Raw genomic sequence first — 12,090 nt, forward strand, 5'->3', positions numbered from 1 at the left:
CAATTTGTCTTACCTGAGACTTGGCTGAAACACAAAATGACTCGAGAGCTGGCTCGACTCGGAAGAAAATGATGTAATCTATGTGACTTGAACAAATTTGACTTGTTGACCTTATCAACTTCTTTTAATATGTGTAGAAGAAAACTCTATGACTTTGTACCTTCCGAAGCACACCTGTCTTTTTTTGTTACGCCAATGTCTTATCTTACAAATATCAGCATCATATGATAGAAAACGTTAGGTCAAACCTGTTTTTCTGGTAGTCATGGGTTACGCCATCAGTAAAGTATGTTAGAAAAATCCGAGTGCTGTGTCAGTGAGGGTTATTCAGAGAACAGAATGCCACCAAGATATTGCCATGGAAAGGCCATTTTTGGCCGTGCATCTTTAGAAATAGTTAACAACTTCTATACACCAGCTGCACACAGGGACACATGAATTATTTGCAATTTTTGTTTGTTGGGGGAAGAAGATTTGTAAGTATATTTTGAGAAGCAGTTTTAATGAAACCTTTCTTCTCTCCGTTGCACGAAATGTTTTTCGAATGTTTCCCCAAATTGTCAGATGACCTATACTCAAATGCAAGTTGACACGAGGTGGCCATGCTTTTGTCGCCCTCGTTAACATAAAAAATGGCCTGTCCATGACATCCTCTTGGTGAAATCAGATGTGCTGAAAAAAATGACTTGGGTTTGAAACGACTTATAACTTGTAAAAGAAATACCTTGGCTACAACGCAGCTAAATGTTGGATTCTGTGCAAAGCTGGCAATTGTGGGATCAGAACGTCGGTGGTAGGCATATGTAGCCTTGTCACATATTCAGAAGGCATTGTCTTTTTGTCTTTGGCTTATCACTGTAGCATGGCAATGATAAAACGACAAAGCCATAGCCCCAGATTACCTGATTAGAGCATGGCAAAAGATTTGATGTTATCCAAGTAGAAATTTGTTAATTATATCTACAAACAGGGGTTATGTTCAAACCCAAATTCAATTTAAATTTAGCCCTTTCTACAGTTAATTCAGCGGCTAATTTTCAAGGCAGCAAATTAATACGGGTGATTCACAGTAGTGCGCCACCAAGAGTTTGCAACACGTTGGCCAATCATAAAGTGCAAAATTTGTCGACCCTTTCCAAAGGTGTGTTGGGCCGACAAATTTCGCGCATTGTGATTGGCCAACGTGCTGCAAACTCTTGGTGGCGCACTATTGTGAAACGGCCATATTACAATTAATTACTAATGAGTGAGAAGCATCGTAATCAAATCAGAAGGAAAATTTGCTGCACTGAATTTAATTGCAGGACATCGTGAGAGCTGCTGAGAACGAAGCTTGTTTGGCTTTCTTGAGAAAATGACAAAAAAAAAAGATGAAGTTGTCAGTGGATTCACCTTCAGCTTAATAACCAGTAATCAAGATAATGATGATTTGCCCTCTCCAGAACCCAACCCTCCGAGCAGTTTGACCGTCAGCCTCTCAGGCGTCACTCCAGTGGCTCTGCCCATCACATGGGAGCCGGGCGATGCCACCTCCTCCTACGTCATCACCTACGAGAGGCAGGGCTCCAGACAGGAGGAGCAGGCAGGCAGGGTCAACCCAGATGCCCGCTCGTTCCTCATCTCTGGCCTAGACCCACTCACCAGCTACGATATCCGGGTGTTTGCGTCCGCTGGTGCCGGCAGTAATCTGGAGTTCAGTGAACCAGCGACTGCATCAGGAATGACAAGTAAGTAGAACCAAGGCAGGTGCATACCTGAAATTTATTGTGAAAAGAGTTTGAGGATATTACATCTTTATGTATTGCATTCGTTCTAATGTGTGTTGTGTTTGTTGTGTTTTGATATACCCTTGGGTAAGAAAGGGCTCTTTACACCCTCCCTCGTTAGCATGAAATTTGTGCCTTTTAAAATCCTTTTTACTCAAAAGTCAAGTTACGTTCTGGAAGACCTGATGGATTTTTTTCCAGCCGTAAAAGGTTATTTGAAAGAAACTAACTGGGGATCAAGAGGAATCTAGCAGGGCCTGAAATGTCTACTTAGACTGCGAGAACTGAAGTGATGATTAGAAAATAACTTTAGAGACACATGAATGCTGCATGTTTTGCTGTTTTGTTTGGACAGCTTCCATTCCTCCCAACACCATTTTGATCCGTTCGTTGACTGACCGCAACGTGACGTTCATCTGGCTGCGTAATAACGCCGCAGCAACCTACCGTATTGTCAGGACACTGGTCTCAACAGGCACTGAGCAGCGCATTGAGGATATTGTCAACCAGGAGTTCACATTGGACAACCTGGATCCAGCTACCGTCTACCGAATCGCCGTCACTCCGCTCACCTCTGGAGGGGATCCCCTGGCATCTTTCAGCACACAAGTCCGAACAGGTCTGTCATCCTGCGTAGAGATCTACTCTTGAATACCTGTTAAACAAGAGTTTGTGTAAACACAATCTGGCTGTCTGTTATGTATAGACTGGCACGGCCAGATGCTTCCCCCCAACTCACCTCAGGCAGACAAGTTAATATGCTAATTCACATACAAAGACCAAATAGGTAGACCATTTGTTGAACTTAAATTTGGCCTCTGTGCACAGCTTAACTGTTGAAAAAATCATGAGGGTTGGGTAAAAAGTACGATTCAAATGATTGTTGGGAGTAAGTATCCGTGGCATTTGGGTGTATTTCAAAAGACTGCAGGTATGTCTTGGATTTCTCAGTGGTCGATATTGTCAGCCGCGAACAACAGTGTTTACAAATGGTTAATTACTCATACAGTGCCATAAAGACCTATCTCAGCATGGCAAAATTCAAATGACTTGGCTCACAAAGTTATGGAAGCACCTTGACAGTGGCTTTATGCATTTATGCATGTGTCCTTTCCAGCCATAGCCAAGTGGTAAAAACTGCACCAGTTATGTCTCAAACAAAACTGTAAAGGACCATTTGCCATTTACAGTAGCTGAGGTCTTAGTAGGATCTACTTGAATGCCTAGTGACCCTGTCATGAGCATTAGTGGTCAAAACTTTACTCCAAGTGATCAGGTCCAGACACACGTCCTTAGCCTGGGATATCCTGGCTTCAGTGAAGTTACATGACACATTTAATGCACGCCATTTGGACACAAGAGTTGCGAATTTGCTGTTCTGATTATTTCCAGAAGTCAGCTGCAAAACTAAGACCTTGTGCAAAGATTTGTTGTGGACATCTTTAGTGTCCTACCAGACCTGGGCAATATCGTCGTCTGTTACTGAGATTTTGAAACATGTAGCTTGGCCAGCAAGACAAAGTGGCGTGTGTAATGTATAAAATTTTATCAATCTTTACATTTAATGGATTTCCCGATTTACAGACCCATCCGCAGTTCCGGGGATTTCTTTTGGTAATAGCGGAGACTTCCAGATTCTCGTCCAGTGGACCAATCCTGTTGGATACTTTGATCGTTTTGAGGTAATTTTGTTCAGTTCTTTGACATGATTTGAAATTCCCAGCAAGGTTCTGAAGCCTTGGCTTCAGCTTTATTATTTTATGCTCAGCCGCAGTCTTCCTGAGTCTTAACCTCTGGTTAGCACTGTTTAATACTGAAGGCAAACGAATGCTGTAACTTGACTTGACTCTTGATAACACCGGCATTAATGGCATCATTTATTGCTGAACCGTTTCAGTTCAAGCACCTGTCAATACATTTTATGCTTTCGGCCTTATTACACCACAAGTGGTTGAGTGCACAACCAGACTTTTGGTGCTGTCCACCATGTGAACACGCAGATGTGATCAAAAGACACAAAAATGCTCTTTGAATGGTGATTGATGTGGAACCCTTGATTTCAAAGTGCTGATGATTTAACCTGTTATTGGCACAGGTGTCTTATGTCAATATGGAGGGTGTGACTATCTTTGCTGGAAAGCTGCCACCTGGCCCAACCAACCAACTCTTGTTGGATGATCTCCCAGCAATGACAAACGTTGATGTCATTGTGGAAACAGTGATTGAAGCTGCTGGCACTTTCCCGGAACAGAAGAGCGTTCCCACCACTGCAACTGGATTCACTGGTGAGTGAGAATAAGTTAGTGAGTAAAGGAGTGAGTCAAATAAAGTGCAAGTGCCAGAATAAATCCTGAATCATTGGGACAGTTTCTTTTAAAAATTTTAAAAATTCCTGTGTGAATAAATCCCAACGTCACAGGTGAGTTGAGAAATTTGCCTGTGGATGGATAAAATGCCAATCAAACCATTTACCTGTGTAATGGAAAAATCAATATTATGGGGTGTGACTGTACCTTGTGTTGGGATGATTAAGTCAGGGTGGATTGATGATCCACCGGTGTGGATTGATGATCCACCGGTGTGGATTGATGATCCGCCGGTGTGGATTGATGATCCGCCGGTGTGGATTGATGATCCGCCGGTGTGGATTGATGATCCGCCGGTGTGGATTGATGATCCGCCGGTGTGGATTGATGATCCGCCGGTGTGGATTGATGATCCGCCGGTGTGGATTGATTGATCCGCCGTTGTGGATTGATACGCGTGTATAGAGGGGCTTGTGGGGTACCGGAACAATGGGAAGTACCCCATAGGGTACTTGTGGGGTACTGAGACGGTACTCGAGAAGGATTTCACGAAGTAGATATTTCAAATTTACTCAAAAAGGAGGAATTTTCAAGTGCCATTCATCCGTTGCAAAATGAAGTATTTTAAACAAGGGACGTTCAGTCGAATTTCCAAAGTAGGAAAGTGAATCTGGTGCAAATGGGAGTGATGTGAAAATGTGTGCGTGTTGTGCGGGAGTTTTGCACACAAGAACAAAGGGAATACCCCAGAAGTATAGCTGTGTAAGGATGTGTGATCCACCGGTGAGGATTTATGATCCACCAGTGACATGACTGGGATGTGTTTTGGGATTAAGCCAAATGAATTGTACAAAGGTAGTTTCCATTGGAGATAAACTAGACACAGAGCCCTCGTCTGACTCAGGGGCGTAGCAATGGGGAGGGGGGCCCACGCCCCCCAATAATTAATTCCAGTTAGGAAATAGAGCTTCGGTTGGCAAATGAATCCAAAATGATATATGTTGGCTGTCGGCATTTTCCCTGAAGCATGAAGGGAGTTGTCTGGACCCTGCTTCACTTCTGGATACCGAGCCACTGGGTCAAGACAGCTTTCATTGAACTTTAATGCAGGGTTGTTAAATGTTTTCAATAAAATATTGATGTGTGCATTTCTGCTGAGGTAGAAATATCCTAAAGGTCAAGCAGATGCATGCTCACTGCCACCAATGAAAAAGTCAGTTTGGTCAGAGAGGGGATCTTCTAGTCGGTGAAACGATCCTCTAAGAATTCACCAGCTAGAGAATACCGTCCAATTTAGTTGAACCTTTTCCTCTCTTCAGAAATGGAAAAACACTTTATCATATTTGAAACTAGATGACATGTTAGCCATCCCTGTTTTGTTTGTTCAGGTAACCTTGCCACGCTGGTCCTCTACCCTTTCCGGCACACTTCAACATCCCTAGGGTTTGCTTGGCTTCCTGTCGACTTTGGTGATGCTCAGTTCAAGGTTTATCTGACCTACATCTGGGAAACACCCCCGAGGCCTACAGCTTACCACGAGATCATCTTTGATGATCTGAACACGCCAGTCTTCTACAAAGCATTTGACACTGTGACTTCAGTGACAACCACGCCGTCCGTTCCTTTGCAGCCTGGACAGCCTTACTACATCAGGATTGATGCCAACACAGTTGCTGATGGACAATTTGAAGGGCGATTTAAAACCAGTATGTCAGCTTTTTGGTTGGTAAAAGCATTAGTTAATGGCCCACTGGGTCTGACGGACCATTTTGTAGACTAACCAGTCATTCTTTCCTTTTCAAATGATAGCCAGTTCATCTCGCCAATTTTAGCGATCACCTCTTTCTTTTGGGGCCTGTATTCTACTTTTACAACCCTGACCAAAAGCCCAATTCCAATTCAGCTAAAACTCTTACTTAAGGCCTACGTGGATTGCCTATTTCTCTTCATCTTTTGTATTTTATTTATGGGGTTATGGGCAAGATTTTGTTCTTCATTTTAAATTTGCCAACATTGAAGACAGCATCTTGTTTTGGTCAGGATCTGAACCAGTGAGGAACCTCCAGACGCTAAACAAGGGCATCAACTTTGTGACGTTTGGCTGGCTTCCTCCACTCAACCAGAACTTTGAGTACTATGAAGTGGAGTACTACCCCCCAGATGGCCAACAGGAGGAAAAGTTCCAAGTCCCCAAGGATGTCACTTCAGCAACGGTGGAGGGCCTCACCCCAGATAAACTCTACAAATTTATTGTGACCACAGTAACAACAACTCTGTACATCTTGCCAAGTGCACCAATGGACATCTGTGAACGGACAAGTGAGTTTCCGTCTGCCTTTGTGCTTGATTTTAAAGCTCAGTTAAAGCTGTACCGAAAGGACTGGTATTTTTGCTTTAATGAGACTTTCAGAACATGGCATGTCTATCCAAATTGTTGCCTATATGTCGCTCCTTGAGATATAATGTTGGGAACTTCCTATGCCGGACAAAAAATCTAAATCCAAACTTCTAAATCTGTTATGTGTGTGTGACCATCATGGTGGAATTTCTTAATGTTTATTTTGTATTGCAAAATATCTTCATAGATTTCTACGTGAGACTTTGTGGGACTTTCTTTTTTCAGTCCACAGTTCCAAGTGTAAACAGTACTGCAATTGAAAATATGAGCATTCCCCTAATTCCACTGTGAATAAGGGAATAAATACGTGCTTGGCTGGTCTTAAACATGCATTTAAGACCGGCTCCGGAGAATGGACCTGACTAATGCCCAAGCCACATGCGAGGGCATTGTCAGGGTTCATTCTCCTGAATTGGTCTTAAAACATTAGTCTAAGACTGGCCAAGCACAGATTTATTCCCATTCATAAACACCTTTTTATTCAGAGAGTCAAATGAAGTCAACATAAAATGGATTTCCAACGATTTTGTTTGAAAACATTACTTTTATTTTCCCAAACACCCCCGTCCATTTTATGGTATATTCCTTCTGATAGTTGTCCAATAGAATCCCCTTCAATGAACTTGGCGCACGCTTGGTGCGTCTCGTGCTCACAGACTCCTGACCAATCAGACCCAATTAAACTGTCTGGTATCCATGTGCCAGCGCGTGATTTACGCATGCAGCGGGCATTATCAAATGTTAATACGCGGTCGTGTGACGGGTTTCGACCAATAGGAATAGAAAAACTGTCTGAGGTATTTATGAATGTCGGGTCAATTACCAATTTCCTATGCTATGTTGTATTCAGTCGTGTTGACTCTTTACATTTGTATTCCTCTTGCTGCACTCAGCCACGTCGCCTGGTGCCCTTGTCATCAAGGACGTAACCACCACTACAATCAGAGTCACTTGGGGCATCCTGTCTAATGCCATGGAGCCTTACCTTCTCCGCGTTGACACCAGCCCACCGACAGATGCAGCAGTCAACAACACCATTCGCTTCTACACAATCAGGGGCTTAACCCCCGGCCAGAGATACATGATCTCTCTCATCTACAGCATCGCCGGGTCTAGTCAACAGAGCAGCATCGTCCAGAGAACACGTATGTCTTGGTCATACTTTGAAATATTCATCAATACCTTGAGGAATGTCAAAATCTGATTGGATGAAAGTTACCGAACCTGTCAGGAAAATATGCACTACATATGAAGTCAAGGGGTCAAGGGTCAAGGTTAGAGCCAGGGTTAGGGTTAGGGTAGATTTGATGGGTAGATGCAGCATAGCTGTCAGGTACATTCGGTAAAATTACAAATGAATTTGAAGGTACATAACCAAACTGCTCATATATTGATAGCTTCCCACGAAGTAGGCGATCACATTAGGTGACTTTTTTGTATTTTCTTGGGGTTATAGTTGAGGCCAGCTTTGAGTCAATTATATGTATCTCTGACATTCTATGGGGATGAGTTTTGGCATTTGTGGAATGACCGTGTTTCCAAGCTGATACTTTTGAAAGGCGCCAAGAGACATAGCTGTTTGTGAAACCCATAAACTGTCTGAACATTCTTGGTTGCAATCCCAAGATACTCCTGGTTTTGCCAGATTAATTTTCTCTGGGCCAAACTTTCCACCCCGCTCTGAAATTGTTTTTTTTTTCTGTCTTGTTTGTTGCCTCCACCTTGAGTAGTCTTTGGGTCCATGGTTGTCAACCCTCTTGAAAACTCTCACACTTGGGTAAAGTTGGCTGGAAAAGCCAGAACAGACTTAAAGTTCCCATTGGTTTGTGTCAGAAAAAAAATGCCAGCAAATTTTGCAAATTTCCAGCTTACAAGTGTTGTATTCAAGTGTCAGAACTTGCCGATCATTCACACATTTAATAAATGCCGATTTCTCCTGACGTTCTCATACGGATCTCTGTTTTATAATGCAGTACCACTAAGTATTCCTGCAGTGACGGTAAATGCCACCACAGCTCTGACGGCAGATATAACCTGGTCTGGTTTCCAGGGTGATCCCATCTTTGATCGATACAGGTAAAGACCTCTTGCATTCAACTGTGTAAACAGGGAACCGCACACCAGAATCCCTCTTGACAGTTGAGCTTTACATTGGTGCTGTCAGTATTGGGTGAAATTATTCCCAAATGTTAAATTGCCGGGAAGAAACTCCGTAGAGGTGGTCAGTCAATCTTATGAGGTGTTTTCCTCATTCACAAGTATGAGTTAACCACACCAGGCCAAAAGCCTGAGTTGTTACTGTAATCGATGTCTATAAGGTAATTGCCTTGTAAAGTGAAAACCAACTAGCTTCCAGTATCATCAGTTTTAATGACCATAACTAAGTTCTGGAGTAAACGACACGTATATAAGAAGCACCTTACCATGGTGTAATGAACAAACAATGAAAGTCGTATGGTTAGAATAATCTCCTGCAAAGCCCCGTTGGAATTGGGTTAAAAGCTAGGAAGCAGTGTTGATGATGTACATGTAGGTTCTTGACATATCATGGGATTCCCGGAATTGCAACCCACACGTTACGGGTTCGAGCTCACCTCAGCTATTCATTCCTGTCCCATTTGCCCCAACACACACTCACAGGATATCATACAGAACAGTAGGTGGTCCTGAAATTACGGCAGGATTTGTAGAGAAGAGCCAACCTCTTCGGTTCACTGTGAGGAGACTGGAGCCGGAGACTAACTACACGTTCTACGTAGTCTCTGTGAGTGGACCTGAAGGTGAAGAGACATACAGCAGTCCACAAAGTGCCACTGGACGAACAGGTACATGGCAGAGAAAACCCATCGACACAAACCCAAGATGGGTCTTACTGGCTGCGTCTAATCCCGACTGGCAGTGCCACTGGTCGTATATTGCGACCATGTCCTGTGAACCAGTTTGCTTTTTCACGCGCGTTTTAATGTTCTTGAATGACCCATGACACATTGCATTTTGAGCATGCGCTTTTTAAATACTGAACAGGCTGGCTGACACGTGGGTTACTAACAGCTGTCATGTGAACTTTGGTACAAAGTCATTGGTTTTTACATCCTTGTACCCACATGATTAATTGTTGATCCTTCCCAATGCAAATAACTACACGTTTACCACGTAGGTTAACTCAAACCCAGAAATATGTTTTTGCGGTGGTCATTGGTTGAGTGCTTTTGCACTTCGGTTGATACCAGTGTGATGTCACTGTTTTGACTGGACAAGAAGTGGAGATTAACATTGGTTCATAGCCGGTTCCAAATGGCAGAAAGCAAGTGGACAAATTTTAAGTTAATTATGTCCTTCCAAATTTGCTGTTACGTGCTGTGAACCAAACGTGTACTTTCTTCGAAACGGAAAGAGAGAGCAGCAGTGGAAAGAATTGTGTTGACCAGGGTGAAAAAAAATATCTTAGGGTGAAAAAAAATATCTTAGGGTGAAAAAAAATATCTTTCAACTATGTTGTCTGCTTTCTTTAACCATGGATGTCACTGCCTCACATTTTGTCTCATGCTTTGATGTCAAAGACATGTTTCTGGTTAGACGTTGCGAAAAACACACCCCAGACTTGTTGATGATTTGAATTCAATGTTTGCGGTTTGCCGGCAGCTCAACTTGCCCCAGCAGAACTTGCTGTTCAAGACGTGACTACCACCACCATCACCATCTTCTGGGGGGATGCCTCTGGCCTGGATGGCTTTGTACAACACACTGTTACCATCGCGCCCAGTGAAGGAGTCCCAACAATTGATCTTAACAATCGAGAGGCCACGTTCTCAGGCCTGACCCCGGGAAGAGAGTACACCATTCGTGTAGTGGCGGTCGGGGTACAAGACGTGTCTGGAGAAGTCACCGATCGAACCTGTAAGTCCAATTCCAACCGTGCCAAAAATTCCAACCAGGTTACATTTCACGCTTGTGATCAACTCCAAAGTTAAGGTTAGGGAACACCGTGACATAAGTTTTGTCAGAATTAATACAGTATTTGAAGTATCATAATTATGTTTTATGAAAACACAAAGGTGCAGGTGCAAATATTAATTTGTTTAAATTCATAGAGCTCTGTGTTTCTCTCTTAATTGGTCAAAGTTTTTTCTCAAAATAATGTTGGATTGTGAAATATTTCTTTCTTTTCAGTCCCAAACCCACCGGTGAATCCAAACACTCCCTCACTGTCAGGTTCCGTCACACCTGTGTCTCTGTCCGTACGATGGACCGCACCAAGTGGAGATGTTACAGGCTATAGGGTGAGCAGTCCATGTATACCCTCCTGGGGCTGCTCCATGGCAGCCAAGTACAAATCACAGTCGGGTTTACATTATCAAGAGTCCGCTGCTTAACCACATCGTGCCAGGGGGGGCATTTATGAATGTTGATGATGCTGGGACGGGGTGATTTTCATTTTTTTCTGTTTTCAAAATTCTTTAAAAATTCATATCTTCATTTACTGGACACCCACACGAAGGACTGTGTGGTTTCTACTTTAATTTGACGGACAAGATCTATTGACGCTGGAGTATTTCAGCCAGGCCTGCCGCCTTGTAAAAAGAGCCCAGATTGTGGGGTGTTCAGTAATTTTCTTTTGTTCAAGATACTGGCACAAAACTGACCTCTTTTCAATAGGGGCCAGATTTAGTATGCAGCAGTACTGTGTGGCTCATCGCTGCGGTGGTAGAGCGCTTTTGTCCCCGGTGGTAATCCGCTCGCACTAAATGCCCCAAACCGTTGTATACTGTTTCAAAAAAAGGCTGGATTATCTCCACTATTGAGAGTGAATAAATGTTGGCAATTCCCAGCAGCCTGGTCTTTTGTTACGAGTACGGTCTTTTGTTACAAGGCCCAGTTCCCTTTGTCCGATTTTGGAGACACTGGCTATGCGTATAAAGAATACGTGCCTGAAACCCGAATCCCCAGCGGCAAGTGGTTTAACCTTTGATGATTGTGTAGCATATATTTATGTGTGTCTTAGGTAAGGTTTGCAATTGTAACCTCTGTCACACTGTATCAGTGCTTATAATACCTGGTGAGTGGTCACACCCTGTTGTTAATGTCTTTGTTGCCCTGAATATCGTACACTCCTCTTCGCCTGAAATCTCACCCAAAGCCAAGGCGTTTGATAGCAACATTAAGCAGCATTAAAGCCTGGGAGACGATGTTCAGGTGTCACTCTCATCACTCGCAGAGGATGAAATTTTCCCCTTGAGATCATCTTGAGTGAACTGTCAATCTTTGTTTTGGGGTTGCCAAAGCCTTGAGCAGATGGAGGATTCTGAAGGCAGGGGTTAATAAGGGCATAAATATATGATTGGTCAGTCTTAAACATGCATTTAAGACTGGCTCAGGAGAATGGACGCGACTAATGCCTAAGCCACAGGTGAGGGCATTATCAGCATTCAGTCTCCCAAGCCGGTCTTGGCCACGCACATATTTATTCCCATTTATAAATACCTTTTTTTAGTCTGATGGTAAAAAAAAGTCAGTGTATGATGGATTTCCAACGATTTTGTTCTAGAATTTTACTTTCTTTTGCTGAATCCAGTATTGTGGTTGGATCCTTCACAAGTCCCTGCAGGCCCGTCACAAGCCA

At 43.2% G+C, this 12,090-nt stretch overlaps 1 protein-coding gene across 1 annotated transcript in view; it reads left to right on the top strand.

Annotated features, from left to right (window-relative positions):
• The first annotated feature begins 265 nt into the window (after positions 1–265).
• The window catches only part of LOC110986122 (uncharacterized), a 132,065-nt gene continuing 120,240 nt past the window's right edge, over positions 266–12,090 (top strand). Inside the window, exons 1-12 of the mRNA XM_087133985.1 lie at positions 266–281; positions 1,443–1,727; positions 2,122–2,385; positions 3,351–3,448; positions 3,862–4,051; positions 5,461–5,778; positions 6,113–6,391; positions 7,364–7,615; positions 8,444–8,546; positions 9,111–9,295; positions 10,113–10,367; positions 10,641–10,750. Coding sequence (XP_086990111.1) covers positions 266–281; positions 1,443–1,727; positions 2,122–2,385; positions 3,351–3,448; positions 3,862–4,051; positions 5,461–5,778; positions 6,113–6,391; positions 7,364–7,615; positions 8,444–8,546; positions 9,111–9,295; positions 10,113–10,367; positions 10,641–10,750 — 2,355 coding nt within the window. The remainder of the gene's footprint in view (positions 282–1,442; positions 1,728–2,121; positions 2,386–3,350; positions 3,449–3,861; positions 4,052–5,460; positions 5,779–6,112; positions 6,392–7,363; positions 7,616–8,443; positions 8,547–9,110; positions 9,296–10,112; positions 10,368–10,640; positions 10,751–12,090) is intronic.

Source organism: Acanthaster planci, linkage group LG03 (assembly GCF_054643075.1).
Source record: "Acanthaster planci isolate LZ-2023a linkage group LG03, COTS_SCS, whole genome shotgun sequence".
Lineage (NCBI taxonomy): Eukaryota > Metazoa > Echinodermata > Asteroidea > Valvatida > Acanthasteridae > Acanthaster > Acanthaster planci.